The sequence below is a fragment of the Odontesthes bonariensis genome, chromosome 14 (assembly GCF_027942865.1).
Source record: "Odontesthes bonariensis isolate fOdoBon6 chromosome 14, fOdoBon6.hap1, whole genome shotgun sequence".
NCBI classification, from domain to species: domain Eukaryota; kingdom Metazoa; phylum Chordata; class Actinopteri; order Atheriniformes; family Atherinopsidae; genus Odontesthes; species Odontesthes bonariensis.
Genome location: NC_134519.1, coordinates 16,553,654 through 16,572,690, shown reverse-complemented (window position 1 = coordinate 16,572,690; position 19,037 = coordinate 16,553,654). Strand labels below are relative to the sequence as shown.

General features: G+C 41.7%; 1 protein-coding gene across 4 annotated transcripts in view; it reads left to right on the top strand.

The window, feature by feature from the left end:
• mib1 (MIB E3 ubiquitin protein ligase 1) overlaps positions 1–19,037 on the top strand; it is a 50,290-nt gene that overhangs the window by 22,085 nt on the left and 9,168 nt on the right. For all 4 annotated transcript variants that reach the window (XM_075483164.1, XM_075483163.1, XM_075483162.1 and 1 more), the window contains exon 13: positions 18,623–18,755. In XM_075483164.1, the coding sequence (XP_075339279.1) occupies positions 18,623–18,755 (133 nt within the window). The remainder of the gene's footprint in view (positions 1–18,622; positions 18,756–19,037) is intronic.

Below are 19,037 nucleotides of genomic sequence, written 5' to 3'. Positions count from 1 at the left end.
GAGCGGAAATCACAATTGCAAATACTTTCTGTGTTGTTAAGCCACTGATTAGCCTATTTGTTTGTTAGATTTATTGCAATTCTTGTAATGATTATTTGCTTCACGCATTAACTGATGTTTTTTGTTTCATGTTAATTATTTTCACGCGTGGGCTTTTTCATGCTGCAGACAAAATGCACTTGGAAAGATTGCCTTAATCAGAGCATCTGCAAAAAAAAAAAAAAAAAAAATTTGTAGAGGGGATTTAAAGCTGTGCACAAATTGGTATATGCCTTGTCTATGATCCAGGCGCAGGCCAGAGTGGGGGTCAGAGTAGGTGAAAGTGCTAGATATGAATAGCTCCCATGCAAACTACTGCCCACCTCCCCCCCTCTCTTCATTTCTCTCTGTGCCTCTGTCCATATTCTGTTGCTTTTATTTGTTTGAAGCAGTCGACAATTGGAATCAGCTGACGGGCCAGAGCTGACCCTGATCCTGCATTGTCACTTTTTTGATGGTCTAATCTGGCTGCCATGCAGTCCAGCAAAGCATTTGGCAAGCATAGCAAACGTGAACAATGAGAGCAGGACTCAGAGAAAGGGAGGGGAGCATGGGGCAGCCGGGTTGATGTGGGGTGGGGGTGTGGATAAGGGCACGGGCATTAAGGTAGGGCAGTCACAGTTTAACACACAAGATTGTTAACACGGGAGCCATATGATACGGCATTAGCAGCATCAGTACCTCTTAACTCTGCCTCAATAACATATTACCGCTCATTCAGTTGTCTTTTTTTTTCTTTCTTTACAAAAAAAAAAAAAGCGAGCAGAAATGTTAGTTTTTGTCTAAGTCACCTTTCTTTTGCCCCCCCCTTAAGCCATGTGGGGGAACTGGAAAAGATTATGGTATTAATGGTTAGGAGCAGCTCTTGCATACCACTCTCTGCTCACTGAGGTTGGTGCTAAGTTGCAGCTGGCTGAATGTCAAGAGCTGTAATGCAGCAAAATCACCCAATAATGAAAGAAGGCCCTGTTCGTATGGCAATGTCACAAGGCGACTCCCTGTAGATGTAGGTGGTTTAAATTGTTGGCTCAAGCCATTTTGCTGTCAAAACAGCCTAAAACATCATCATGACCGTTTTGTGCTAACTTAAGTAATTGTCCAATGAATTGTTGCCGTATCTTGGATGAGAGATTTTTATTGGCCATGTCAGCTAGTTTGAGAAAGCAGTAAGTTCCCTACAGCGATCACTGCTGCAGTGAGACTGCCCAGAGACAGTATAGCTAATGTATGAGCTATGCCACTCACACTTATTCTCTTTTTCTTCCTCTATCCCTCAATTTCACCTTGCTTGCTGATTTTTCGCTTTACCATTAAAACAGGCATATATGAACAAACTGAAAAGCACAAACATATCCTCAGACAGCGCTGCCAAACATTGTGATTTCAGATCGAGGACTTGCACCTCACCAGGAATACATACTTCTTTACATTCCATAGCTATCATATGTTCATATGGGTACATAAAGAAGTATGTACACCAAGGAGGTAATCTTAGTTATAAAGTGTTCTCACCTTTTGCCAAGGTCAGGAAGTTATGAGCAGAACATTTTTCCTCGCCGTTCTCTCTCCCAAGTATGGTAGTCTGCACTGTAAGGTGACTTTGAGTGTAAATTCAGTTCAACACTCAAGAGTTTTCTTTGGTTGCCATGTATGGCTGAAGAGCCAGTCCCCCCGCCCCTGAACATAACAGAAACTTTGCAGTCCATACCATAGTCGACTGTCCCAGTGACCCCCACTGTCCTCCAGGCAAGTGGGACAAACCAGAGCCTCGGGGGGGGAATACAGCTCCCTTCTTTACAGCAGTTAGAATGAGCTCTTTTTCTCTTTCCAGGAAAAATGATGAAGTCGATTAAGAGGTTGAAAAAAGAAAAACGGCAGCAGAAAAGGGAAGACTTTTCTCCATGATTATTTAAGAGTCCATCTTGTAAGGTGCCTGTGGTCTTGTGTGATGATCATTTGCTGCCTCCTGGCAACAGTGGTTCACCTATAAGCTGAGGGGTCCTGCTGACATTCTAAATATGTTCACTTCTCTCCGCCCACTTATGTTTGAATCTGGCTTCTTCACCATAACTTTGTAATATTTTCCCCCACTGGTCGTTCTCCTCTCTCTTGTTCTGACTCTCACTAGTAGCAGTATGTACCCATCTCATGCCCTGTCCATTGTCTCTCATGTGCCAGCAACGTCCACAGTGGCTAACTGGAGCGCTTGCTGATGTTTGAAAATGAGGGTGATCCAAGTTGAACAGGAAGCTATTGTGAGCAGGATTTGGGTTTTACGCACAGAGGCAGGCCATAGGTCACATGAAGGCGCTAATGCCCACTCAGCACTTGTGGATTGGTCCTGGTTATACCCCCCACCCACTGCCACCACTATCACAACCACCTCTCGCTTCGCTCTCTTCCTCCACCTCTCTCTCTCTCTCTCTCTCTCTCTCTCTCCTGCTCTCTCACCATACGTAGGATGTTGTTGTTAGTTATCATTTTCTCATTTACTTTTTTCCCAATCAAATCTCACCTGTTTGTATTTACATTGAAACCGGCTGTTATGTGCAGAGTGGGTGGAACCGATCAATAACCATTTGCAGGGGGGTGAGAATTGTTCAGCAAGTCTCTAATGAATCTTTACCCCAGACCAGCACATTCCACAAGTCGACACTGCCTCCAACCATGCTAAGCTAGCCAGCAAGCTGAATGCTGAAGAAATGGGTGTTTAAAAAAAAAAAAGAAAAAAAAAATGGATTGTGGGAGACTAGCTTGGCTTTAGGTTTGGAGACTGGGTGGCAGAGAAGTGAAAAGAAAGGAAAAAATGGTGCAATGTTTTTGCAGTGGAACGGTTTGGAATAGTAATGAGAGAAGGTGTAGGTGACAGTTGTTCTTGGCGCAAAGATTGGGTTGGGCAGGTGGAGGAGCCTGGTCCTAAAGGTGTGACGTCCTGTTTAGGAAATGTCACAGCTGCCCGAGAGGGTGAGCACACGGGCCAGAGAGGGAGTGAAATTCCTTCCTACACAGCGGGATAGAGGTTTAGGAATGTGAACCAGCGAATTAGCCCAATGGTTGTTGTCTCTTTTGGTTCGGGCGATAGTACTGCAGCACTGTGTGCCCTGCATGCCCTGTCTAGCCTATAGCAATTTGTTATATAGACAGGAAAGTGGGTTACTACCCTAAGTGCTGTTGGTTCAGCCAGTGACACACATCTCCTCAGCCAGCCACATCTGTGTTAATACACTTCTCACAGCTGTGTGCTGTCAATCCGCTTTACCTCCTGTTCAGGAGACATGACCTGCCTGCTGTTAATTATACTGATGCTTCGTCATCTCTCTTTTCTCCACATTCCAGCCTTCCGCCCCGATCGGCACACCTTGGTCTCAAAAGTATGGCATGTCCTCAAACTTACCTGCTGTCCATTTGACATATTTTTGGACCAGTGCACTGACCAACCCTGCCACTGTATTCAATTAACATTTTGCCTGGCAAAGCCCTCAAATAAAAAGAAAGTACCAAAAATATACTTAAAAAAGACAGAAGGAACACATTAAAAAGTAATTATAGTATCCTCTGGTCGCGGTGACAAAAACATCTCGGAAGGTGTCGGATGCAAAGGGTGCGCTGTGGATAATGGAATGTCTCTCCACACCAGTGCAGGTCTGAGTTAACGAGTCCGTCATTAGATAGCGGCAGGGCTGCAACCATGAAGCCTAATGAGCCAAAGAGCTCTGCTGCTGCAGCATGTCCGGCCAGTGCCAGGAACACAAGAGAGGGGGGGGGGAATAAGATGAGAGAGATAGATTGGAGAGTGGAAAAAACTGGGATAAAATCCATGTGGACTACAGCAACTCCCCAGCCTCCCTTTTCCCCATTTCAACTCCACCTGCATCATCTTTCTCTCCATAGTTTTTCTTTTTATAAAGCCTTCACTTCTTCCCATCCTTTAAGACGAGAGGAACGAGAGAAGATAAAAGCCCAAAGGTGTTCTCGGGTTAAGTTCTGTCCCAGGGATGCTGCTGCTGCAGAACAGTACATTCCACTCCCTCTTTCGACTATGCGACTCACAGGCAAACCATGCGCTTAATAACTGATTGCGTCCGAAGAAGAGAGAGGCAAGAGACAGGATGTGAGACATCAAGGCCCTTCAGGGGTAAACTCCATCCAAAAGCGAAGGAAGAGCATATATTACCTGTCAGATCAGTTTCTTATCCGTGGTGTCCCTCCTTTCTTTCCCTCCTCTCCTCCTCTTACCGTAGTGAAGAGAGCCATAATGACCTAGAGAGCGCTCCAGCTGCTGCAGCCATCGTGTGTGCCGGGTGCACGCCTGACTCGCTGAATCAGCTTCTATGATTGGGGGGGGGGGGCAGGCGGGTTGAGTGCCAGAGTCCGGGAGGGGTAGTGGGGGAAAGGAGAGGAAGCGGGCACACACATTCCCACACGAACACAAGTCATACCTTTAGAGGAGGAAGACGTAGAGCTGACATGGAGAGCTGCCATTTGGAGAAAAAGGGGAGGCAGAGAGAGAGAAGGAGGGGTGAAAAAAAAAGAAAAAAAAAATCTGCAGCATTCTCCTCTCCATCATGTGCATTCTGAGGAAGAAAGCTGGGAGGATGCCCTGATCGGTGGAGGAGGCAGAAAGTGTACAAGTCGTACTCCCACTCTGCCTTTTTCTTATTCCATAGACACACACAGAGCCCCAGAGCTTTCCCCCGCTCCTAAAATGTGCTTTTATTATTTAGTGGAACTTTATACAGCAGCTTAGATGAGAGAGTTTACTGAATGTTTGGAAGCAGAATTGTGACGGATGCATTTATAGAAAAAATGAGTGGCTGTGCCTCCGCAGTGAAGGACAGCTGTACTTTTAATAACCGTGGTGATCCATGTAAATTTAATAACCATGATGAAAGTCAAGTAATAGAGGATATTGCTCTATTTTTTTTTCTTTTTCTTTTTTGCTCCAGTAGATCTTATGGGTGTAACTTATGCATTCTAGTGCATTGTGAGGGTCACCTTTATACTAGGAGGAGAGCAAGTAGAGATGCTGCTGTGGTTCAGAGGGCAGAAAGCAGAGAAATAAACCGTGGCAGCAAGTTAGAAACAAGAGGCCAACCAGCCAGAAGCTTTTACCCCACACTGCGGAGGGCTCTGCTGAATGGTTAGCACTTTGTAGGAAGCCAAGCATTTCAAACATGCCTCAGTCCCATTTTGCCACGCTGCTCCTGTGTCTTGTCTCACCACCTCCCTAACCATATTTAGTCAAGCAGTGCAAAAAATAGTTCCCGTTCTACTGCACTATGCTCCTCTTCTTGCCCCCCCCCCCCCCCCCCATATCCCCCTCAGCAACTGTTGGCTGCAGGCTCCGGGAAGCCTCCCGTACGCTCCCTACCTATCGATTCCACCGGCCTGGAAGGAGAGGAGCGCTAGGCCATCTAGCCCCTGTTACCATTTGCTGCTCTATTTTTAGTAGCTCCAAATAAAGTGGTCTTCTCATGCTTCCTCTTGTATATTCTTAAAACCTCCCCATCGCATGCTCTACATCTGTACCACTGCTTCCTCTGATACCACCCCCTCAGTCTCTGTGTCCTTTTGACCCACCCCCTGTCTCTATCATTCTTCTTTTTAAATAGAGCTGGAACATGCTGCTCATGGTCGAGCCTCTGTCTTGTCACCGCTATAGTTAGAATAACTGCAGAAATAGGGAGTACATCTGAGTGCGTAGTGAAGCATAGAAGTATGTTGGGTATTAGACAACAGGAAATATTATTGTTTTCCCATTTATTTATTTACACTTGAATATTTGGAATGGAGGGAGATAAGTGGCAGCCCTTCCACTGAGGTGCTGAAAGGTTTTTAACTGCTTTCTCTTTCTTGAGTTCTCATTAATTTTCAAGTGTCTTTTTCAAGCTTTCCCGAGGCGCACCCTCTGAAGAATCTATTTAATTAGTTGGTCTCATCACGGTGCACATCTATACTGTACAGAACCAATGTCCTCTTTGCCCTCCCCCTTTTTTTTTTTTTTTAGTCTCGGCTCTTTTTGTCTTATACCTCCAAGCCTCCTGCTGGTTCCTCCACATGCTGGTACGAAAGTCCTCTTTCTTACCCCGCTTGCATTTTAAACCGCAAAAAAACGCCTTGTGTTGTTTAGGCCTGTGTTTCTGGACACTGGTTTGCTCTATCGACCAAACCTATGCAAATCAGATGGTGGCATTACAGATATGAGAAATGGGAATGTGAAAACGCACAAACACTGATGCATGGACATTTCATGAGCTTGAAAAATGTCATGCAATTCTCGTGTGGTCTGATTAAGCCTATATCTCTGGCCTTTTCCATGGTGGAGATAATCCTTCATAGATTTAAGTATGCCATTTAATTAATGTATTGTCCCTGCAAATTATAGCTTTTCGATTATGTTATCTAGACGGCTGTTCCAAGAAATGACCATTTGTGGGATACAATGGACTCCAAGCTCTAATGTAGCTCCTCAAAACTTGACCTTATGTAGCCAATCAAAGAGAAGAAATTGCAGGTGAATAAATGGCAGCTGTAAATGTCCTCCTGCCTACAGTTTCTCCTTTTACACACCACTTAAAATTGAACCAGGAGTAATTTTTCCAGGCAGCCTTTTCATCGGGTGCACAAGTTGGAACTTGTGCTATTACCCTGTTTTCAGTTGGTTAAGATTTTTGTGGTGTATTACAATCTCAGCTGGGGGATGCCCTCGTGCTCTTTGTGTTTCCCATTTTTTTTTGTGTTTCCACTCTGCTTGTTGCAGGCAACCAACCCACCAGTTTAATCTCAATTACATCCCACCATCCCATCTGCTCCTGAAACACAGCAGCATGGCTTATGTCTTCCCTACATGATGAATTGCACAGGGCCGAATGTTTAGCTGAGCAGTTAATCGATCAATAAAAAAGGGGTTTACTAATGGATGTGCTTTATTTCACTGAATGAAGGGGTGGGTTAGGTTTTTTTTTTTTTATACGAGTACTGTTTCAAATATATTCCATTTAAATTTAATACAAATGTACATTAAAAGAGATTAGTGTAATATCAACTATTTGCTTACTTTTGTAATTATCACTGTTCAGAATTGGTGATGGAAACTAATGCAGCATTTTAGTTGTTGATAGAATGCTTGTAGAAACTTGAATATTTGAATATTTTGATCTTTTAATGATACCAGTCTAATATTTAAGATATCTGACGCAAACTGAAAAGTGGTGTAACAAATAAATCTCTGCAAACCAATTTGAATTACCTCTGGATTTAAAACATAATTGTATAAATACATACCCCACATATGGAGATTTGAGTTGGATTAATAGCTTTTCTAGCAAATTTTAAGCCAATTTATAATGCATTAGATTTTAGAAGTTATCACAGGATGATGTCACCACTTTGGTCCGACTACAGGATGTCCTTTAGGGGTGTACAGATCTTGCCCCTCTTTGGGCAGGCTTGGGTTACTGTTTTGGAGAAAAAAAAAAAAAAGCTTTTTTGCTTCTGTCTGCACTGAAACATTGAAGGTTGTTTTTTGAAATCCTGCTTCATAAAGGAACAACCTCTTTTTGTATGTACAGAATGTTGAAATTGAGAAAAGTTTAAAGATTTAGTCGTTGTAATGTAGTCGCACCTCTCCCGTCAGCGCCTCTCCTCTCCCTCCTCCAACACCCCCTCTTTTGTCTTCCCTTTTCTACACCCTCCTGCCTCTTCATCCCTTTACAGTGCAACATTTGAAGAAGTGAGGATGTTGAGTGCTTGGTGGAATAAAAGTGATTTATGAATGGGCCAGCCTACCTGGGTGCTGGAGGGGGAAGCCAGTGGCAGTCATGTTCTCTTATCAAGCAGCTCATTGTTCCCTCCAGCCTCGCTGCAAGGGAAGCTCCTCTGCCTGTCTTACCTCTGATGTTAAATACTGCGCTTTACTTGTGCAGCAGTTCACTATAAAGTGACTCACATACTGTACAATTACATAAGGACTGCCAGGTTTGAATGTGTGCACAATCATTTTCTCAGAGACTCATGCCCACGGTATTCAACTTAAAAGGTATGTTTATATACAAGTAAGTCAGCTACCCTAGTTAACTCTTACCTACTGTATTGGTTATATTGTTATACTTAATCTGATGCTTTTTAGTCATTTTTTAAGTTAATACAGGTGAGGAAAGCAAAATGCACCAGCAGGCTTGTGCTGGTAAAATACAGGTGTTGACAGTAAATTTGCTGTAGCCACTGGGGACATCTGTAAATATCTACCACGTACAGTCCATAAAATTAAATATTCAAATTTTATTCTGGAAGTAAAGGAGGGACATTACTTGGCCAGAATGATTCAGTTAATAGTTGTCGTGTGTTTCTCTGCCATGTGCTGTATTTTACCATTTTTGCAGGATATTACAAGATCATTCTTACAGGCAGTTGAGTAGTTTAGGCTATAAACTTAGTTACTTACCTATGTTATTCACACAGATATTAAAGCACAGTCCTGTGTTTCTTGTTTTTTCTAGTAATTATTCATCCTCGATATTAACTGTTGTTATTCACAGTTATCCAGTTAGACCCTGCATTGTGCTGTCGTAAACTTACTCTTATTAAAGCATCATTTTATCTGTAGTGCAGCGAACATGGGTACCAGTTTACTGCAGTATGCAATAGGAGTTTAAAAACCTCCCACTATTAGAAGCCCTCCCAGTGTCCATCTCTGTCTATGAACTAGGGCCAATCCCACAGATCAGCCAGAGGACACTCTAATACATGCCCCAATCCCCCAGTGACCAATCAGAACACCCACACTTCCTTCAAGGGCTGGGCCAGCAGTGGCTCTGTGCCAATTGAAAAGCTCAGCCATGCTGTAATGCTCTGCCTGTCCTCTGGCATGCTGAAGCATGGAGTCTACCTACTAATACATGTTGGGTAAGCACAGGCTGGGGATGGATGGATGCATGGATAGCAGGGAAAGGGAAAAAAAAATAGGAATCAAGGGATGGATGAATAGATGGAAAGAGAGAGAATGTGGGTGAGGGGTGTGGTGCAGCCCTTACTGAAACAACTCAAGGACATATATAGGAAAGTGACTAAAATATGCTAAGAGAAATGCTTGCATTGTGAAGCCAGTGTAATCACTGATGTTTTTTGCTATTGTTGCCATTTTCATTTATTTGTTATTTATTTCTTTTTTCCCCACTTACCAAACCTAGAAAGAGAAAGATTTATTTGCGGCACTTTAAGTGCTTCAGCATTGCAGGTAATAAATATGACAGAGCAAGGTGATGTACTTCCATAGCACAGCTGTCAGGCACCTTTAATGTTGTCTCCCACATTTTAAAACATTGTTTTGTTTATCTATTTATTTGATGTATTGGAATAACTATAATAAATGGCTTGCGCTTGATGATATTTAAAGATCGTCGATTTCACCTTGGGCTGGGTTTTATGAAACACTGAAGTTTGCTGCATATTCTGTAGCGTGGCTGCATGTAAAGCCTCATTTTAAAGCTTGGTGTGTGGTAGCTATGGCTTCACACCCCACAAAACTGAAGGAAAAAAGTCTTATTGTGTAAACACTTTTACACATTTTCTTTGCTTCCAGGGGTGATTTTTATGGCATGTGTACAGCTTCCTTTTTTGTTGCTCTTACAGATTGCTTTTATGTCAGTATAATGGCGATATAAAATAGATTTTAGTATCCTTAATATAGGTGTGTATGTCTTTATGCTTTTAGGTAATATTTAGTTTCAGTGCCAAGTCAAATGTTGTATTGTTATTGTATTTCTTTCTTCAATAAGGTGGTCATTTAAGGCTATGACATCATACAATTAGTTTGTATAAACAGATTAGTAACGCTACTCCTATGTGGGACGTGTTTAAAATGTGGTTGTGGTTAGTTTTCTCCTCTGTACAGTCCTCAACAATTCTTGTCAGTGGAGTTAGTATTAATAACCTTAATGTACTCTGAGGGACACATTCAGGCCAATGTTCAGATCTGAACCAACCTTATGTGTTGAATAATTCAGGGCATGTTACCTTGGTAACCTGTGTGGACACTGAAGTCAATGGCTCCAATGTAAATGCAATGTGACAGGTCAGAGAAGATGAAGATTTGTGTTTGTGTCTTTTAGTGCAGTGGTTCCCTACCTGGGATCCTCACCCCTCCCTACGGGGGTCGCCAAGATCACAAGGAGTGTATGAGGTCTTCACTTTACAGAGGCTATCAAAATTAGCTACACAAACGTACAAATAATAACACATTTACTGGATTATCAGTGTCTGTGTGTAGATGAAGTGCATCAATCACCGCTGGTATACACAGAGGCACATTGGTTGTATGTTTGATGGAATTGCTGGAAGTAGAATAATTCTTGAAGGAGCACCGATACATCATTGTACAAGCAGCTGACAGGCAACTAACTCTTTGTGATTAAAGCAGTGTACCTCGCTGACACATTTGCACTTCACAATGAACCATCAAGCAGAAACAGGGTCCTGAATCAAAGATCATGCAGAACAAAGATACTTTTCATGCACAAAGTGAAGTACAGAGTTGGAAAAATATCAAATGTGGTGTGGCAAGTATTGCTACTGTAAATGAAACAGTTAGATGGTATCGTGCATATTTATTTACGCACTGATTTGTGCACCCATTTGATGCTATTTGAACATGCTTCAGGGGGAAATTAAATCTCGTTTTACCGATGTTGATGCATACTTGGTGAATAAATCGTGAGTGTTGGACCTCTACTTTTCAAGCCCTGAGGACATGTGATACCTCGGCTGTGAAAATGAGCCCCCTCACCTTCAAGCTGATATAATGTCAAAGAAATGTGTCATTTGAGAAAACATTTGTGTATCATGATCTTTTGCCCAGACTGGTTCAATATGTAGTGTTCAAATTATTTTCTCATTCAGCACTACATACACAAAAAGGCTGGGAACCTCTGTTTTAGTATGTAGGCAGACAAAATTAAATCTGAGCTTCTAGAATTAGGAAGAGTATCTTACATGGAGAATTGCTTAAGAAAACCTGCATTGCTGTGTCAGTGCAGTTCTAATCTGTAGGAAATCAGTAGAAATTTGTATAAAACCTTATCTGTGTAACGTATAATACACACTTGCAAACTCCAGCCCCTCAACATTTACAAGTTTGCCATCGACATTTTCTCTGCTGCTTTGGGGCATATGGTCTGTTGTTTCAGTGCTTATGGGAGGCAGTAGCTGATACAAGGTCCTTTGATCTCCATTCTTTTCCACAGAAAACAATAGATTGTAATTACCAGACTCCTCTTTTAGCTACAGCTTATTCCTCTGCCTATGTGCCTAGAACTTTAACTGGCAATGAAGTCAGACTCGTCAGCTGCCATACGGCAGCTTGTTTGTGTCACATTGGATCTGCTCTGCCAAGTACTGAGGTAAAGAATTTAAACGGTGTTATCTAAATATTTCTTTTCCCTCTAAAGAAACAATTCTGTCATTGCCAACTTTGTATTTGTTAAGAGACCCTCACAGGATACTGGATACAGCAATGAATGTGCAGGGAAACCTGTGTGGGTGACAAGTTTGTGGGCAAAAAAGGGTGAGGGGTGGGCCAGGCACAGAGGAGTGATTTAAAGTGGTAGATTTGTCGTGAGGCTGTAGATCATGGGAGCCTCTCAGACTGTCCTCCCGTATGGTGACAGCGGCAGGTTGCTGAGTGGCTTTCGATCGAAGGACCTTCAGAGCAGCTAAATTCTCCACTGCTCTGCAAAACCCAGAGTCCCTCGGTTCTATTTACTGCTCTGTGCCTCTGTGGAAAATGCTTGCAGTTCTCTTCGCCTAGCAGGACGCAGTCTAGATTTGTTTCAGTTACTTTGAAATTAACTTAATAATAACAGAAGGACTTCTATCTCCGTTATATTGACAGTTTCGTAATCAGGAATTAAATCTGAAAACCATGAAAGTTATTCAAATGACACGACGACTCCTCTCAAAGACTCTTGATGAACTATTAAACACAAAGGGGCAGCTCATAAAGTGAGCCGAGTGGATTTTTTTTTTTTTTTTTTTTTTTTTTTTTTTTTTTTTTTTTTTTTTTTTCTTCCTTATGCCTATAACAAGACGCCTGCATTAGCTGTCTGTGAATGGGCTCGCTTTCCAAGCCTCCTGGAACTATGACGCATGTCATTTGCATTACAAGAGGTCTGCATATTTACAGTTTTTTTTTTTTTTTTTTTTTTTTTTTTTTTTTTTTCTTGACCTCAAGTTAAGCTCTACAGTCAAATATGATATGTGATTTTAGGACTGTTCAAAGATCTGCAGCAGATAGCTGTTGGTAGAAAGTGGATGAGCAGTCTTTGCTCTGTTACCAGCTTGCCTGAGGTGAGGTGGCTATAATGAGAGGTCAGTGAGTTAAGATGCTCTGGTGACAACACGTTTGAATGGGTTTGTTTCTTGAGAAGTTAATACTTTTCTAATCTTTCTTTTCTTTCTTTCTTTTTTTTAAGTTGTCAATCATTTTAAATGCAAAACAAGCGCAAACGTTAGCTAGGTTTTGTCTCTCTGTGAGTCAGTACATCTGTACCTACTGATCATGGTTGGTGTGTCCGCTTATCCCTGTTCTGTTCTCCAGGCTTTTTACGAGTTATGAGTAGATAGTAAGTTTTTTTTTTTCACAGACGTTTATCTCTCTGGTCGAGAAAGACCACTTTTAAAATGAATGAAAAGGCAACAGAAATATGAATGGACACATCACGTCTCAATTTTTTAAAGGTTTCACTCTTTATATCAGTTATGATTAAAGAATTTTGTTACATTCCAGCAGAAGAATTCCCCCTTTCCCCACAAATAAGTGCTTTGGGGATTCTTCCATTTAATTTGCTGCTCATTGTTTTACATTTATGTATTTAGCATCTTTTTGTGTTTCTTAACGTCTGCTACCCATTATCAGTTTGCAATATAATGTTTATGGGATTTTCATGGCACTTCCTTCACATGCTTAATTGATTTTTTTTTCTCTTTTTTTTACTTTTTTATGATGCGATCACTCATTGAGGGAAGTCCATCTTTTTAAATTGAATTCAATCTCTCAGTTGTAGCGAACAAAAGACTAATATATTTTTTTGTTATTATTCTAATCTTCATTAACTCCCTGCTCCTTTCAAGAATTTTTTGAAAGGTTTTCATCTTTGTGTCTTCAATGTATTTATTTATTTAACTTGGTCCCATGTCAGTAAAAACTAGTTGTAAATATCAGGTTGATATAATTTCTTTTCTACACTAAACGTAAAGTGTAACTTTACACTTCGATGCAGGCCTATCAAAACCTGTGGGGAAAAATGTTGCAAAGTCATTAAGTTGCTAAGTTGTTGTTTTATAGATAATGATGTTATGTGGTAATTCTTCAAGAAACAGCCACATAATTGAGGAGTCTTTTTCAACATAATCTGCATCCCCTTGCTCTTTCTTCTGTCATTCTTCAGTTTTTGGGTAACATGATGTACATTACAACAATTATGGCTGTTGTAGCAATGAGCATGAGGCTATCAAGGTGCTGAGGCAATATGAAGCACTCTGGAAGTGTAGCATGGGCAAATAATTGGGTCATCTTGAAGCAATGGGATATTAACGCACCATTGGGCTTCGCCGAATGCCTTGCTGTCTCCTTTTTTATAAATTGCCATGAATCAGGACGCTCCAGATCACCAGGTGATTTACGGCTAATTAAAGCTTAAGCCTTTATTGGCTCAGAGTACTTGAAAAGTGGACAGAAAACTGTACCTGGAATGTCTGAATATGCTTTTAAAATCTCCTAGACAACAATCAAGGTAGCAGCAAATAGTTTAGAACATCGTAGAAATGCTTTTCTTTCCTGTTGGTTCATGTAAATAGTCCATGATATAAGCATGCTCACTCAGGGACCTCAGGTACAGGCAGGCAGGACAAGGTCACATTGTAGGGGAAATTATTCTCCTCACGGCACAGCAAGGTAAGCTTTCTCCTTATTTTTTTTATTCTTTATTGAGCGGTGCCAGTTAGCTTCTCGTCCTCGCTCTGTATTTATTTACACTGTCCACAGCAGGACAGCAGACACCTGTGGGACTGCACTGACAAAGTGTGACTAATTGCCTCTAAGGGTGATATGATAGTCACAATATACATTGAGTTTTATATTGGCATGAAGGTTGTAGACAATTACATTTCTCAAGTAATATCTTGTGTCATTGACGAACTGCTCTTATTAATAGCAGTTTACTTTCCCCTTTTCTTTGTGATATGCCCGTTTCATTTTCAAATACATATAAACACATGGTTTTATAAGCCCCCCCTCCCCATTCAAAGAGTTGTGTGTTTTAATCTCCCTGAAGTAGTTTTATGTCTCATCCCCTGCCAGTGACTTAGGGACTCTGTTGCTTCCAAACCTCTCACACATGATGAAGAGCACCTCTCTTCTCTGAGTGGAAAAGAGAGAAGGGGGGGTCCATTGGAGGTAGTGTTGTTGCCTTTGTGAGTGATTTGTAGCAGACAGCATACACTATTTCAAAAGACCTGAAAGTATTGATCCAGTCTTCGATGAGCTGACACCGTATGTATCGTCTGAAATGGTCTCATCTGGAAAGGCTGTTCCAAGAATGGCTGTGTATCAGGGGAAAGAGGTCCAGCCTATACTTGGAAATGAATATGTAGAGAAAGCTCACAGAATGTAATTAGCTGAGGTCCATGTTGGACCTATATTAAAGCCAAGCATTGTTCTTTTTGCTGAAGTCACTCCACAGGCTCAGAAACACTTTTGCAAACGGATCTGGAGAAACGGTTGAATCTACAAATGCAAGTTAGAATTCTACTCTACAAATAAATTAAAAAACTATATATATATATAGCTGAGGTGCATAGATGCAGCTGCCATATATCAATAAGTGCACTTTTCAAGGATTAAGAGGGATTTTTGGCAAAGTGGGAAACTTTTTATGTGGTCCGATAAATCAAAATTAGAAAGGATTTTTTTTGGAAATCATGGACAGTGCTTCCTCTGGGCCACAGAAGAATCCAGGACATCCAGCTTGATATCAGTGAGGTTTTGGAACAAGATGACATCTTCCAGGTTGGGCCTCGGTTATTTAATTCTTTATATATTACAACAGCATGGGTCTGAAGTGAAAAGAGTTCGGGTGCTAAACTGCCCTGTCTGCATTTCTTTTAATTCCTGGTTAGGGTCCGTTGTACCATATAAGCCCTTCAACATTTGCAAAACTGAGTTTTCTTTGCCAGTTTTGTCAACACATTTAACTTTCCCAAAGCAGGTGGCACCTTTTGAGAACTAATTTCCAATGCAGTATTTTGATTTCATGTCTTGAACTTGAAGCCATAGTGAATTCAAGATGTTATGCCAAACACGTCTCCGATATCAGACTTGCCATATGTTAGTGTGCAGCCATTAATCTCTGGCTTGGTGTTGACCGTTCCTGTTCTGCCCCGTCCTACCCAAGTTTTTGTCCCCTGACTCCCACTTCCTGTTGTAATAAAGAATACTGACCAACACGCAGATGGCTGTCAGCCAGGCGAGGGCGGCAGAAGGGCCCTGTCGACCCTAACATTCTCACACACACACAATTAAGCATGCACACACTTGCACTGTCTTAGATACAGTGACGAATGCCAATATACACAGCGCTGAGGGCATCAGCATGTGTCCCAGTCAGTGACAAATTGCAGCCCAAAACAACAAGACCCGTTGTAGCTCTCCTGTGGGACTCTTCAGAACTCTCACAGGATGACCCAGTTCTGTCACTTTTCCCCTTCCTACTGATCCCATACCTTTTCCTTTCCTCAGCACTTTGTCCCCCTGCATTCAAGCCGACTGTTTCTATGATTTCAAGGCAACACAGAATGTCTCAACACAGAAATCCTCTATACAAACTTAATGTCCATCTGTTTCTCATAGCAGACAACACAAGTTTCCTCCCTACCGTCCAAACGTTGTACCTCAACAGCCAACCCATAGTTTCTCTTATCACGTCTGACGTCATTGCTAAAAATCACTTGCATAAGAGATGTAAAAAGAAAAATGAACAAACTTGAGTTTATTTCTCTAATCTTAATTCAGCCTCTTTTTTTTCTGCTTTTACAGCAAATAGCTTAACTGCAATGCAGCAGTCTTAGTGTGGTGTATTAATATTAATGTCTGCCCATTTCACTCAGCGTGGCAGTGAGCCTGTCAATCTCGACTTGTATCGGAGGCTCTGCCTACACAAGCAAACACCTGTTTAGCACTCGAGTGCCTGGTTCTAACGCTGTAAGGTGCTGGTCTGCTCCTGCATCATGGCCGCTGCGCATTCATTGGTCAGTTATTTTTGATATTGTAGATTATTTTTATTTTTTTGTCCAATCTGGAATCTATAAATATTCCATCTTCTAAAAATGGGAATTAGCAAATTGGTACCAAAAGAAAAATGGCTTCTTTTTTTTTTTTTAACAATATCTTTGATTCTGTAAAAATAAATTAAGTTCTCTCTTTTATTATTGCTCCGTCTTGAAAGAAGGTTAAAAGAATATTATTTTTAACCACTGGGAGTAAGTTTTGTGTAATAGCTCTGGGGGAGACTCTGATGTGGCTTTTCTTGAATAACTTGCTTGTTTAAGTCTCATCTCCTCCCCCGTGGGTAAGCCACAGATGAAATTACTCACGAGTCCCCTTTGAGAAGTAGAATCCACAGTATGTAATCAAACGGTCCTTTTGTAACGGTGGCAACACATTATGAATGAGAGATTAGGCAGAATGGGTGCGGTTGCTATCACACATAAGCAGTGCATCTCTGCATTAAGTGGTTGAAGATGGCTGCAAGCAATGCAGGTGTGTAAGCTTCTGTGCAATGAGAGGCAGTGAGAGAGCGAGGGAGACTGGGATCAGTGTGCTGCGCTGTTCATCACTGCAGCACTACACCAGCCCCCAAATCTCCAACCGAACAGAGGTGCTGACTGCCTGCCCCATGCCTCCCTGCCCCTTTTTCTCTGCTTTCCTCAAGAGGATTTGCCGATGATGCTCTTTCTTTTCTTTAGAAGGAGGGGGGGTTGAACTATTGGTTTAGCAAAAACCTGCAGAAAATCATTTGTGTCTGATATCTTCACTCTAAACACTTGCCAGCTTATTGGTTTGCATTTCTTTTTTTTCTTTTTTTTTCCTCTTTGTCTTACTAGTTGACTATTTTCATTGACATTGCGAGCCGTGGCCTCAGCTTCCTTGTACCGGAGCGCATTTTCTCGCTGTACTTTTAGATATCCTGTTTACCTTACGTAAACACTCCAGTGCGTGCCATTCAGCCATATCAGGGAGAGTAAAATCAGCTGCCTCCTTTTGTCGCAGTTCAAAGATGGACCCTGCATGATTATTAAGGGTTAAACAAGGTCAGAAGTGTTCTCTCCAGCACAGCTGCTTTAATGCTTTTTGAAGGTACACCATGTACCCAACTAAAGACAAGACACAAGAACAGTTCAGGGATGTGGCTTTTAAGTGTCCTGTTTCATGTTTCATAGTTTTTGCACACCCTCGGAGTTCTGCTTTCTGCTTTATGCCTTACTCGGATATCTTTCACCGGTGTGCTGTTTACACATGAAAAGAGGAATCAGTCTTATTTCAATATTTTGTATTCCTTGTGTACCGTATGTGTGAATAAGCAAGAGCAAGAAAGGAGATGGGGTCAAGGGCAAAGAGAAAATGGATGCCCTCAAACAGTGAAATACAACTCAATAGTATAAAGTCTACCTGGAAGAAGGCCGTAAATGTATCTATTTTTATTTGCAAATGTATCTCAGCTTAGTTCGAATCTTTCCTTGAGCAGTTTTTTATTTATTTATTTAATTTTAATTCTTGTCCTTACGTGCTGCATTTTCTGACATACTTGCATCAAATAAGTTTCGGCAGCGAAGCGGCTCTCTTTTCTTCAGCGACTCGGTAGAGAGCGACAGTTGGGCCTTTCACTGTATCCCCCACATATCCTCTAAATGACCTTCAGTGCCACAGAACTGGCTCTTTCCAGCAGGCCACTTCTGCTCCAAAGCCCTCTATAAACAATAGATATTTTTCCCCATCCCATTATGCCCATGTCCTTCACAGGAGGAGACCTGGGTGAATGCAGCTAAATCTCTTGTAATTACCATTTTGCCTTTCAATGATAGGCACTTTTGCACATCCTCAAGAGAGAAGTGGGCTCCCTTTTTTAACTGAGAAGATGGTAGGGAGACGGGTGCTCTTAAGATAACATGCGGCCCTTCTACTGCTCAGAGCTGGATGTAGATAAAACTCTGCTTGGTAAAGCAACCCCCCCCCACCCCCAAGTTGATTTGGTATTCTTGTCGCAATGTGTGGAAATGGGATATGCTCTGCTGTTAAAAGAAAAAGAAGAAAAAAAGTGCATTGGAATATGTTGTGTATCAGCACTACAGACTCTATGATGCGTGTTGTACATAAGAAATTCCCTGACAGATGTATTTTGGCATTTCCATCACAAATTTATACCTGTTATCAAAATACCTTAATTGCCTTGACATTTTTTAGATTTTATTTATGCATCAATTCCCAGAGCCCTGCTAAGCACTCACTCCTGTCCCTCTTCTCTTTACTGTTCAGTGCCATGCGAGTGCTGCTATCCAAACTGCCAAGGCCCTGGATCGTGGACGAGAAGAAGGATGACGGTTACACTGCGCTACACTTGGCCGCCCTCAACAACCACGTAGAAGTAGCTGAACTTCTGGTGCACCAGGTAGCGACATTCACAAGACCCGTGACTAACACATTTTACACCTGTGCTTAATCACTGGGCTTGAAAACAAATGTTGCGATTCGTTTTCGGTAGAACCATGTCTACATAGATGGTTTGATCGCATTAACAGACCAACAGCAGCATCTCCAGTGTTCCCAGGAGGCTTTGTCCAATTTGAAGTGTTGAAGCCTAACATTGAAGCCTATTCTACAGCTAGACATGTTCCGAATTGATTCTTTAAAAAAAAAAAAAAAGTGCCTTGGATCCTGTTTTCCTGCATGA